We start from the raw sequence: 13,271 nt of genomic DNA on the forward strand, positions 1-13,271 counted from the left end.
TGTGCAAAGCAGGTTGCTATGGAAGTGATGCATGCACATCTGTGTGTGTGTGTGTGTGTGTTGGTTTGATTGATGACAGAGGGCAAACTGTCTCACTCCTTCAATAGCAGAGTCTGTGGCCATGTCTCTAGATAAGCTCTGGGTGTGCGTTATTGAAATATGGGGTCTGTAGAGCCATCAATAACAGAGGCGCAGCTTGCCTACTCAACAAAGCTCCGCTGTAATGTCTTGCCAAGCCGTGGGGCTGGGCTGCAGTATTTTGGGGGGAGGGGTTGATTTTGATTCCTGCTTTCTCCGCTGAAATGATGAATCCCTCACTCCTCTCTTTGCGTTGATCTGTTTGAGCATGGAACGCAAAGGGATTCCTTATCAGAGCACTTGCTCTGAGATAACAACAAGGCACATGGCCTGGTGACCGTTTGTCGAGACTAAGGCATGTGGAGGTGAAGGCCTCACCATGAAGAGGTTGTTTCTCATTTTCCCTCTCTCTGCTCACCTTAGTGATACTATGCCAATTTCTTCGCTCAGTCATCAAGGTTAATTTTTACCGTGGTTCATTGTGAACTGAAAAGTGTATGTGAATAAATTATAGAATGTGATAAATATTCTGCCTTAAGAGCTGTATATAAGATTTTCTTTTGTTTTTCTACAACAGAAAATTATTCTGATGGGATGGTGAAGACCAGGGAATCTTTTGAGAACTAACAGAGAAATAGAGTCCTCATCCAAAGCATGGTAAGCATTTAATTTACTACATGCAAGTCAAAAACAGAAATTCTAGTCCAGTTAGTCATGTATGAGAACAGCTTTGTGTCACTTCTTTTATCATAGAGAGACAGATTTCAAACTATCCCCTCCCACATTGAAATATATCAACCTGTCATGCTTGCAAAGACCCTTATCATCTGTTTTCTTGCATTAGAATTCTTTATTGTTGACAGATGCATTCTCTCAGAATTCACAAGCTATGACTGGCATAATTTGACTCCAAGGTCACTCTCAGGTATGATGGGAAGACCAGTCTTTGCTGTCTGCCAGACTGCCCATAATGCATACATGAAAACTGCTGCGATTCCTGCTCTATAACCTTGCTGCAGCTGACATTTAAAAGCATTTTCTGCATTCACCTGTTCTGACCTTGACTAGTGCAATGTGTTGTAACATCCTTAATTTCCTATAAGCCTTTTTAAGGTGATGTGGAAATCCTCAGATTACTGTGTGTGAATCAGTTTGTGATTAGAAAGTGAGATGCTTTTCTCTGACATTTTAATAAGAAAGTTTGATATTTATATAAAATGGCCACTTATGTCTATCTTTTACTGTGATAAAATTTTTTGTTGTGGTTCTCACCACATGCAGTCTATTATTTCAGTGTTAAATCTGCACTTTCATTTAGTGAAAGTTGAATGATATCTCTAAATTGGATGGATTGTTTTGGTTGTTAATCTGTATTGGCCTTTTGTTCATTGTCTGCCTGTTGTCTGAATCATATTGCTCTTTGTTTGTTGAAATACACTTTCTGCTTTTTTGTCTCAGGTGGATGCGAGTACAACCTGCAGAATGAACCCTCTCAGTGCACTTGGCATCGATCGGACCAGCCTTATGCGGGAGAGCCTCCACATTCACGGAGGGATGGTCTATCCACCAGGAATCCGGACCCTGCCAACAGAAAAGGGCTATGTTGGTGACAGGATTCATGACTTGCTCTACAAACCAGATGTGTCTCTTGACAGCAGAAAGTCCGCAAACAGTTACGTTGGACTTTATAAAAGCTCCCTTCCTGGGATTCAGAAGCCGCTGGTTGTGCCTGGGTCTGGTGCAGACACTTTAGGGTTGGATAGACGGGTCTTACCAGCAGATAAGCCGCCAGAACTGAGCCTTAATGGTGGTAGCAGCTATCTGCGGGTTCCCTGGATGAATCCCTATCATGAAGCTGGAATGTACCCTTTCTTAGACTCCAGCAAATTCACTGCTTTGAACATGTATAAAGCATCAATCCTGTCACAACCGCCACCTTACCTTCCCCAGCATCTGGCCTACCAGTCTCTATGTGCAGGAACAGGAGGCAGTGCAACTGGTACAGAGCGCTTGTTTTACATGCCCCCCTATCCCCCTACACCTATATCATCATCCCTTGCTTCTCCTCTCAGGATACCCAATGCAACTGTTGCCCCGGCACTGTCTCCTATGATGCACCACCAGGACAAAACGATACAGAGTATTGGTCCAAGGATTCTCCATGAGCCCTCAGCATTTGGGCAGCAGACCATACATCAGCAAAGCCAGACCCACCACCAGTCACCCAGTGATAGGCAGCACAGCAGCTGTGGAAACAGTGCCAGCAACAGCAAGTCCATCCGGACCCCATCCAGCAAAAACTCAAGCAGCACTAGCAGTAATGTTAGTGGAAGTAGCGGCGTTGGTGTTAGCAGCAGCTCCAGTTCCGTAGTCTCAGTGAACTCTTGTCCTTCCCTTTTAATGCAGCAACCCCGCCCTACACCCCGCCCCCCTCAGCCACCTGCAGCACCTCCACCCCCCCTCCCACCTCTTGTGGATAGCACTACAGAGTTCCAAAAGCATCAGTACAGAAGTCCTTCCTCATCTTCATCATCTTCACCATCGGTTGCTCACACTGTCTACAATAACAGCATGTCCAAAGAGCTTCGCTCTCCAATTCGGCCTACTAGTCAGAAGCATAAAGCCAAAGAGGCGACCATGGAGACAAACAGAGGTATGGGGAATGAAAGAAAGTGCAGCAGCTCACCTGTAAAGACCTCTTCTGAGAAACCACCTCAACAGGGGCCGATTACCAAAGACCCAGCAGACAAGCCTTTAGACTTGTCTGCCAAAATCATGGACTTTGAAGGACCTACCAATGGGTACCCCCCAAAATTAGAGGCCTTAGCTAAGCTTCGCTATTCCCCTACCACCCGTTATGGACTTCCCCCTAACAGGGAGCTTTTAAAAGAGACTCTTTCTTCAACATCCTCCACAGTTAGCACTTCTTCTAAAACTCCAGAGAGGCCTGAGATAATTAGCACTTTACCATCTTCCTGGGTGGTGCCAAGTCCTAACCAGACAATCAGCTCTGAGTCTAGTCAAAACAAAGGCTCCAGCATAATCAAGAATAAGAATCTTGAACATGTGGTTCCACAGTCAAGAAGTTCCTCTTGTCCCAGAATTGATGACCAAAACAATGGCTCAATCCCAAGTTCTGCCCCAACTGTCATGACTACAGCATCTCGGCCATCATCTGTCTCACCTTCTCCCAAGATAAATGGTGAATGGCCAAAGTCAGTTCCCACCCCACCAGAAAAGACCACAGTAGCTACAAAGCCCTCAAAGACACTCAAAAAACCTGAAACCCCTGAAATTGGCTTCAAGCCTCAGCAATCACATTTAGAGAATGGACATGCTCCAAGCCACCTCTACATGCCTCAGGGTGAAACTTATCTTCCTCCCAGCTTAGCATATTCTAGCAGATATCTCTCATATCCAGTACCTGAGAGTCTTTCCCTTTCCCACTTGCAGATGTCGGGAAAAGGGCCAGTGTATCCTCATCCAGTTCTGCTTGGCACTAACAGTTTGTATTCAGCACGTTTGCCACCCAAGCCTGGCATCCCATATGGAATCCCACCCAGTCATGGTGAATATCTGACTTACCACGACTCACAAGAAATGGTCCATCCACTAATGTCTCCCCACCTGCCCCTGGACCACAAAATCACTGAGCGTCTGGAACTGAGACACAGACCCCTGGACAAGCGTTGGCATCATGACGAGGCTCCGTTCAAACGCCAAAGCATCACTGACACAGACCCAGGCTACAAATCTGAGAGGGATTCAGAAAGGCAAGAAGTTTTAGGCTCAAAGTCTCAGAGCAAGCTTCGCACAGTGAATAAAGAGGAGATTGTCTGCATCGACCTTGTCCAAGATGACACGGATGGCAGTCCAGAGCAAGACAAACATAGTTCTATCGATGCCAAAAGCAAAGAGCCAGCTAAGCCATTCGGCAGTGGGACAGGGATGGGAAATGAGAGTGGCAGTAATTCTGAGGGGAAAGAGCCAGAGCTCATGCAAATTTTGCGCTCTGGCCAGCCTACCGTATCCTGGCCAACTGATTCAGAGCGGAGGGCAGAGGTATGCAGTCCACCTCAGCCACAGAAGCAGTCTGACTTTCCTGTGCACAGCCAGAGTGAAGAAAGCTCCTCTGAGCATAGCCCACTACCTGACACGTTGGAAGAGCAGACACTGCACTGTGCCAGAACCTCCGGCGAAAGGGCTCGAGCTGATTGTGCTGAATACAAACTTGATCGGCACCATGATAATCGACAATATGCAGACATGGGCAAGGATGTACCAGAAGATGCAGAGTCCCATGAGGATGAGGAGGAAGGACATGGGTTGTCTAAAAGCAAGAGATCCAGCTTGGCCAAGAGAATAGCCAACACCTCAGGATATGTTGGCGACCGCTTCAAGTGTGTCACCACTGAGCTGTATGCGGACTCCAGCAAATTGAGCCGGGAGCAGCGAGCCTTGCAGGTGAGTTCTGCAATTATTGTACGTTGGTTAGGATGAATAGGGAAGTTTGTGCAATTATGGGACATGTCATTCTCACACTTTCACTTTAAGAAGCATTCAGACCCCTTATGGTCAAGTAAGGGTGCTATAATTTGAAAACACCTCACATTTTCTGTTCCCTTGGTCAACACTTCATGAACAAGCAGCTTTGATTGAATTAGATAAAGTTCCCAGTCATTCTGAGATTTACAGCTTCTCTTCTGGCTTTGAACGGGCACCCGTATCTAACTTCTACACTTGTTTATATTGATCACATTACGAATTACAGATCTCTGTAACCCACACTGCCTCTCCTGCTCTTTCTTTTCTAGCAGTTTTTGGGCCCCTGATGCGAATCTGTCAAACAGGCTTTAATGGCAGCAGTTCTACAGTTAGCATGAGGGATTTGTGTTTTTGTTAACGGGTTAAAGGGTTAACACAAAGTGCCGTCTGTGGCTGTTATGCCCAGTCGTGCGGAAGCTCAGTTTCCGAATGTTTGTGTGTATGTGTGCATGCAGTGGCCTTACTAGCACATAATGCCGCAGGCAACCGTTAACCTGCAGGTCAGTCCTGGAGACCAGTGTGTGTGTGTGTGTGTGTGTGTGGGGCATACCCAAACAAAATTGCACACCATTTCCTACACTCTTCCATCTTGCACTCTGTTCCTCTCTTTACTCTTTACGCACAAACACATGTCCACCCCTAGGCCCCCACTAGCCATGTGCATGGTGGCAGACCTCCCAGCTTAAGTGAAATCCAGACCATTCTTTCCTGATAGGGAAGATTAGAGTTCTTACCAGCAGCAGCGAGCAGAGCGCTTGCCGAATGGCAGAGTCATTAGAGCACACACACATAGTCCCACAGCGGAGGGAGAGCAAGGGAAAGGCTGATGAAAGACAATGCCCTAATTTCAGATAGCCCACACAATTTGGAAAGTCCATTTAAATAAGCCCAGTATGTTCTACACATTTCCACAAATCTTACACTGAAGTTTGCATCATTTGAACAGCAGCTTTCAAAGCTTTAACATTATCAGATATGTAATGAGTTCCCCCGTATTTTTGTATATAAGGGTGAGGTAATGTTTGTTGATGTGTTACATTTGTGTAAATATTCAATTCAAATCATTGAAAAAGATATTGAGCCCCATTCTGATTGCTTAGATGGAAGGATTATCACAAGAGGACAGTAATTTAAGTCAACCAGCTGCGTTTTGGGAGGTCAGTTCATTTTATTTTTAAATTACTAATCAGTTGAAATGAGTAACACTTGGTTGTGTGCCCACAGGCGTTTGTGAAGTTAGACTTTTTTCCTTCCTTTTCCCCCTTTCTGAGGGGCCCTGAAAATTGCATGGTCAAAAATATTAGTAAAATGAATCCCCTTATTTCACCTATATCAGTTAGCATTTGTGTTAAGTTATTGATATGCATTTCCTGCATTTACTCTAATGCGCTTTAGCTCCTGTTCTACTCTGATTGCAGATTAATTTTATGCAAGTTTTATTCTGTTTTTTCCCCCCTCTGTTTTTGTTGTACTGGAGCACATGAGAGATGGGCTTTACAGCTGGTGCTCGTAACACTGGATCTGGTTTCACGATTGTGGTGTGTGTGTGTCTGTGTAGCGTGCGATGATGCATTTCTCGGAGCTGGAACTGAAGGAAAAGGAGGGGTGTGTGTCGTCTGCAGCGCCTGGACTGGAAAGAGAGCGGGAGAGAGAGAGGGAGTTGGCAGAGAGCCAGCGCGGAACGGGAGACTGGGAACGAAGCCAGGCAAGCTCCAGGCCCTCCACAGCCCTTTCGGCCCTCTCCAATCACACTGAACAGCACAACGGTAAGATGTGCACACACATATACACACACACACACTCAAGTACAATCCCTATCGCTCTCTCTCCCACTCCTGGGCTCCCTTTTATTTTCTTTCTCTTTTCTGACTCTTTGTTTCACACTGTCTGTCTTTCATATACACAGTCTCTAACTTTCATCTTGCTAGCACGCTGCCTTTATTTATGCATTTCACTCATTCGCTTTCTTTCTGTCCTATCTCCTGCGATCTTCTGTAACATCCCAGATGCTCAGGCGCTTGTTCGTTCTACACCCCCCCCCCCCACCCCCCCCCCCGAAATCTCCACACATTTCCTTCCCTTGTCTCTAGGGACGGTCCCTGTGCTGTGGCGCTCCATGTAACAGCGTTAAACCAGCGGAAACGACGTGGTAAACATGGCTTCCACCACCGCCACCCTCAAACAGGAAGCCCTCACATAAACATGCACATGCTCTGTCTCTCCCTCTCTCTCTGCTGTTTTGGCTCTTGTTTTTTCCACTTGAGCTTAGCTAATGGCCTAATGCCATCAGATTTCCAAATCAACACTTTGCTGCTATGTGACCTCGATCTCCCTGGTGGCTTTCACAGAGGCAAGGCGTTTCCTGTGCATGTGGGTCAAAATGTGTGTGTTCGCGCATGAACGCTCGCATGTGTGTCAGCCACACGGACAATTATCAGTGCTCTGGATTACATAAACAGAGTGTGCTCGGCAGAGCGGCAGTTCCTGTGAAGCTTTGAGGGTGAAAATGCTACAAAAAACCTTCTACTGTAGTTTTGATCAGAGCTTTGAGTTTATCTCATCTGTCAAAAACCATTTTATTCAACAATCAATATAGTTCAATTGACTTAAGAAACAAAATTGATTATTTGACTTTGTTCGTCCTTTTTGGATGTTTCATGCCCTTCATTATTCGTTTGATTTCTATGCCCTGTCTGTCCTTCAACATCTCTCTCTCGCTGTCTGGAATGGCCACATTAACTCTCTCCGGGTGACGCAAATGATGTTTCCATGGTGATCTGTTTTGGAGTTGCTATGGTGCACACATTGCCATGAATTATGGGATGCATGTGGTGTTAGTCACATGCTTTGTGCGCGTCTGTGTGAGCCCGGGGCAGAGTGGGCTGCATTCTTACCCAGGCCAGTATAAAGGTAGTTCTGTTCTGCATCTTTTGTATGCATGATTACGCAGTATTTAACAATTATTGCGGAATGTGTTTTTTTGTAAATTTGATAGATTTGGTTTGGGCTAACTGCATAATTTGTGTGTGCATGTTTTTAGACCATGTATGCGACACTATATATGGTGGGAGTGTTTGTGTGTGTGTGAAAGAGAGAAGCGGGTGGTATGGAGCGTGAGCCCCTAGAGTCTGTCTTTGATCTGCGCTGCTGCTCTTAGCTGCCGGGAGACATTCTCAAGGAGCACTTTTCACTGCCACACACAGAATGGGAGCAGGAGAGGAAGTGGGGGGGGGGGGACTTGAGCTGGGTTACCACTTGCTCTCTTGGCACGGATGTTTCGGGCTAATTTAAGCTTACAGGGAGAGCGAGCAAGTGCATCCCTGTTTGCTGTCTAGCTCCCCGTGTATGATGGGTGTGGTGTAGTTAGCACAAACATGCAATTGTCCAGGGTGGTGAGGAGTGTTTTTCTGTAGTCTTTTCCTTTCTATCTCTCTGTCTGCGGCCTCTGTCTCTTCTGGTTTGTCACGCTTCTTTAGAACTTGAAAAAGGTCTTGCAAGCCGGTGACACAATGGATCTGACTAACGCATTTGTGTTTGTGTGGCTATGCAGGTGCGACACCAAACAACAGAGTTCCCGTTCTTCAGCGGTGCGGCCCACCAGCTGATGTCCCGCAGTCCTGCCGAGCAGAGGAGAAGAGAGTGAGGGACGTGAAAGGAGAGGAGGAGGGGTCTGTTGGCACGGCGACGGGCAGGAAACGTGCATTGGGTTTGGAACAGAGCCAAGGCCACACTGATTGCACACACACCACAGAAGAGAGAGATGGAGAGAGACGGACAAGAGGAGAAGACGATGAGACGGCGAAGAGAGCGAGACTGATTTCAGGTAGACATCTGGGCTGTCTGTCTCTCCAATGCCCTTCAATGTCTGTCCTCTTTTTCCATCTTTTCATTCTTGCTCATTCTAACAGCAAGCAGAGGATGGTCTGCTCTGTCTTTCAGCTTATCGCTGACCTCCTGTCTAACTCTATCTGACATGTCTCACTCTCTCAAGGATCAGCTGCTCTTTTCCCTTTTCCTCTGCTTCCTCCGGCTTTGATCCTTTCGCTGGCCTTTTCGATTCATCTTGATTTGTGTTTATTGCTGTCACATGGTCCAAATAAACACAACTGCTGGGTGTTCTCTGCCCTACTCTGTCTTTGTGCTCAGTCTAAAGGGCGTTTTCAGACATCAAAACAACCTTTGTATAAACATGCATCGCTTAAACGTGTCCCAGAAAGCTTGTTTTTGTCAGCAAAATCTGGGTGTCTGTTCAGCTCTGTACTTTCATTTAAAAGCTATCAAACTTGTGCGTGTCTGTGTTCTAGGAGGAAACTACTCTGTTAACAATTGGAAAACAATTCCTGCTCTAAGTGTGTAACCCTTTGCATTGACACAAGTGGACATTGTTAAATTCAAATTTAAATGGGTTGCAATGCATTCTGGGGATCGAATAAACAACTTCTGGTGGTCAGGGAGAGCATTGGCTACAAAGCATTTGTAATGTACAGCTTAATGCATCCTAAATGTGTCAGTCAACAGCAAATGATTCATATAACCACATACTTATTATGCCAGAAGGAAATAAAAAAATCTGGGAAAGGTCATACGTTTGCAAGACTTACTGGGACAGCTGGGATGCAATATCCATTTTTTTCCAAACAAATTTGGATACAGTTTAGTATGCAATGTATGTAGTCACAAAATCAGAAACTCCCCTTTTGCAAATCACATTTGAGATGCAGCTGACCACTTAAGATCTGATCATCCAAGCTGAACGTTAATACAAGGTAGAAACGGATGGCTTCTGTCTCTCTCTACAGACGTGTGGCAGCAGCCCTCTGAGCAGGAGGTGAAGAATCTGAAGGTGTGTATCGAGTTGACAGGTCTTCGCCTTAGTAAACCCCGCCACCTCCATAATTTCCAGGAACTGTGGGACCGACAGGGACCGCTCAACCATGACAGGCCGCAATTCGGAGCTCCCAACATGGGTTTGTCTCCCACATCCAAATCCTCTCTTCCAACAATCCAAACCACCAGGAGGGAAAAGCTTGACCTTTGCCCCCAAGAGGTCCCGAGACTCACCCACGGTGTCCCTGCTGTGGATCAAAAGGTCAAAGCAAATGGATTTGAAGAAAAGGGGGTGAAGAGGAAAGTAGAAGTGGAGAAAGGCTGGACTAAGGACCAGCTGGAATACGTAGAGTCCGACATAGGTACGTCTTTCCATTATGTCTCATTTAAATGCAGGGTTTTAAGTGGAGAGCAGAGCATTCTGGGTAGAACAGGACAGTTGTGTCAAAAGGCAATGGACAATGGTGTACATTTATTCTGTTTATCCTGTTATGTTTGCATTTTCTCGTTTATCTGTTTAGTCACACATCATTAAGGTAAATAGTGCTGATTCAGAGAGCTGTTTCTCAAGTCCCTATATACCCTATGCACCACAACCTACATACTACACCCTACAGACGGCTTACATACTACACCTTATGCCCTGTACCCTACATATGCCAAACATACGCACTTCCTACATATTGAACTCTACAAAGTACAGTCTATTTAGAAACTATCTACGCCCTATATACTACATTCAATGGTCAGCACACTACCTTTTACACCCTACAAACAATTCCCTTCACCCTTCTCCTCACATCCAACATAGTTTACAGCCTGTGACCTATACCTTACATATACCCTCCATAATACAGACTACAATCTGTACCCTTGAAACTACACACCCCTCACATCTGACATTTATGATTTACACACTACACTTTACATGGTATGCACTACACCCTACTTAAGTAATGCTCCCTATATACTACAGTCTATACCTTACACATTTATACTACACCCTACACCTGGTTTCCTTTGAATGGCAGGTTTGTAAATAGTGCTCTAAGCTAAGAATAAGTGTCATTTAGTTATGCATGTCAGAGAAGGTCTCAGAAGGAGAGAACTGAGTGGGGAGACACAAGCAGAAGTGTGAACAAATGAGACGCAGAGAAAGGGAACAAACGGCTGTTAGAAAACAGAGGGAAAGGGTGGAAAAGAAGGAGTGAAAGAGATCAAAAGAGGATACAGAGCTGAGGGGATAACTGAGGTGAAAGACGGAGCGAGGCAGATTAGAGGAAAGCAGAGCACGTCGTCCTGTGTCTGCGGCTTTGGGATACCAATAATGATTCTTGTTGATTGACAAGCCACAGTCGCACGCGCTCACACGCACACTCTCAGACGCTCGCTTCCTTGTTGTTATAAAAGCATCGCCGAGAAAGTGCATGCCGCAGAGTAATGAGCCATGAGATTCCACAACTGTGCAAATAACAATGTACGTGTGTGTGTGTGTGTGTGAGGCTGCCCGTCAGTATCTTGGCTGCTGGATATTATGCTGGCATTCTGTCAGAAGGATTAGAGAGCAGCAAGACGAGAGACAAGACTATTTATCTCACTCTATCCCTCACTCTTTGCGTGCGAGTAATATGTCCGATACATATGCATTTACTCAAGCTGAGAGATGGTTTGCTTGTTAATGCATTAGTGTGTGTGCGAATGTGCCCAGTTGCGTGCTAATGGGAGGCTAATATCCCCCAGATGTCCCTGTCAAAATCCGTCTCCCACTGCACACACACATACTCGCGCTCTTCAGCCGAGGGAATTCGTATGCACACGCAGGCTAATTTGTGTTGTCTATGACGAGGTGTGAGAGACAAGACATGCATGTTAGTGATGCACGACTCCGCTGTATGCCCCAGGGTGTGTGTGTGCATTTTTAGAACACTGCTTTTGCTCTGTTGATTTTTAAAGGCATTAAGGTCTTTGCTCCTCTTTTGCTAATTGAGTGATTCACTTAGGTTTCAGAGCACGCACACTTCTGCGTGTATGTGTGTGTGTGTGGGGGGGTAGGTGAGGTGAATCCGGTCTCAAGGGTTCTCGGGGTAGGACTTTAATTAGCCTGTTGAAGGAGAGGAGCACTTTACGCAGGCTGGAATAGTTTGCCCATGAGGATGGGGTCTTGTGCGCGCACACACACACACACACACACACACAACAAGTACAGCTGCACAGTTGGTGGTCTGCACATTGAAAGTTCTCTAAGGTGCTTTTGTCTCTGGCCAATCTATTAGATCCATCAGTTTCATCTCCACCAACTAAATCATAAAAAAGTGTGGTGGATCAGATTTTGTGGTGAGGATACAATTAGTAAATTTACTGCTTGTGTAGACTTGTGCATGTTTGTGATATTTGTAATAGTGGTCAACCAATATTATTAGTTTAGTTTTTTATCTAGATAGCAGGGTGGGAGAAATGTATGCAATATTTTGTGGCTGCAATTTATTAAAGTGTAACTAAACCCCTGCTCAGAGCCTGACTCCACCCACTGACAATATTTGAAAAATGCTGAAAAGTGGGCAGATCACAGCGGAGATAGAGGGGACGAACCGAGGGCGGGGCTGAGCGAGTGCGGCGTGATCCTGAGACTCGCAGTGATGGATTGATTGACAGCTGCTGTCAGAGACGCTAAAATGGAGAGTGATTGTAATGACGCAAGTAGCTTTGCAACAGAGCGATCATTTGAAGTAGAGGACTTTTCTCCCCCACTTTTACCTGAAGTGGAGGGTGTCGAGGTGTCTATTGATATCAATTCGAGCCGCTGGCTCAAACTGCGGTCTTACCTCTCGCACCGCGTCGCTTTTCAGCGCAAGCTGTGTGGAGAAGCCCATTTCCACCTCCATTGCGTTGGAGAAGCAATCCCGTGTAAAACACAGTTTGCACACTCGAGCTCTAGGCGGGAACTTGCGGTCTTCCAGGCCAAATGCATGCAACCACTGGCGCTTAATTTTAAAGTCTGCTGGTAAACTATGCAGTCCAGCAGTGCTGTCGCAACCAGCAACACACCTCCGTACCATCCTGACCACTGTACTAAATACAGATAAATCTATGCTAACTTGAAGATCTAAATAACTATATAATTGCTATGCTAAATAGATGCTATATTAGTCTATCCTGGTCGTTACCAATACTCGCAATTCCAGCTCCTGACTCACTACAGTGATTTTGATGGTTTTATACTGCCAAGGGCGTGGTAGCTCGTACCAGGGGGCGTGGTGAGCTGGAAACCGCTTACGTCACCTGCCACCGCTTACGTCACTTGCCACCGCAACATCCAATAGGAAAAATCAACTGCAGTAGCCACCGTTCAACCTGAAGAGGGCAGCACTCACACATTTTTACACCATATATTGTAGAATTAAAACACTTTATACTCAAATGTCAAAAAAGTTACTCGAATCAATGAACAGCACTAATAAAGCCCCATTCTTATAGATCATTAACTAAAAAAAGTTGGTTTAGGGTTTAGTTACTCTTTAATTTATTTTTTGGTTCACAAAATTTTCTAATGTTTATTTTACAAAATATTAACTTGATTCACCAAAATGTAAAACTACAAAATTTATATATATATATATATATTTTCAAAGTCAATGTAAAAATGTATGCAGTTGGTAAAACAAAACTTGTACATTCCATATGCATATTATTTTTCTTATTTTACTTAAAACGTTAAAAAATATTACCAAAAATTAAACAAATTTGACGCAATGAAACAACCGAATGGAAATTTTAGATATTAAAACAATCACTTGTATTTTATCTTGTATTTACACTTTTTT

The 13,271-nt window shown here is 45.1% G+C and overlaps 1 protein-coding gene across 1 annotated transcript in view; it reads left to right on the top strand.

The window, feature by feature from the left end:
• Positions 1 to 13,271, top strand: part of LOC132131725 (BCL-6 corepressor-like) — a 53,172-nt gene that overhangs the window by 7,650 nt on the left and 32,251 nt on the right. Inside the window, exons 2-7 of the mRNA XM_059543817.1 lie at positions 656 to 735; positions 1,537 to 4,542; positions 5,724 to 5,780; positions 6,182 to 6,389; positions 8,174 to 8,446; positions 9,423 to 9,812. Coding sequence (XP_059399800.1) covers positions 733 to 735; positions 1,537 to 4,542; positions 5,724 to 5,780; positions 6,182 to 6,389; positions 8,174 to 8,446; positions 9,423 to 9,812 — 3,937 coding nt within the window. The 5' untranslated portion in view covers positions 656 to 732. The remainder of the gene's footprint in view (positions 1 to 655; positions 736 to 1,536; positions 4,543 to 5,723; positions 5,781 to 6,181; positions 6,390 to 8,173; positions 8,447 to 9,422; positions 9,813 to 13,271) is intronic.

Source organism: Carassius carassius, chromosome 48 (assembly GCF_963082965.1).
Source record: "Carassius carassius chromosome 48, fCarCar2.1, whole genome shotgun sequence".
Taxonomy (NCBI): domain Eukaryota; kingdom Metazoa; phylum Chordata; class Actinopteri; order Cypriniformes; family Cyprinidae; genus Carassius; species Carassius carassius.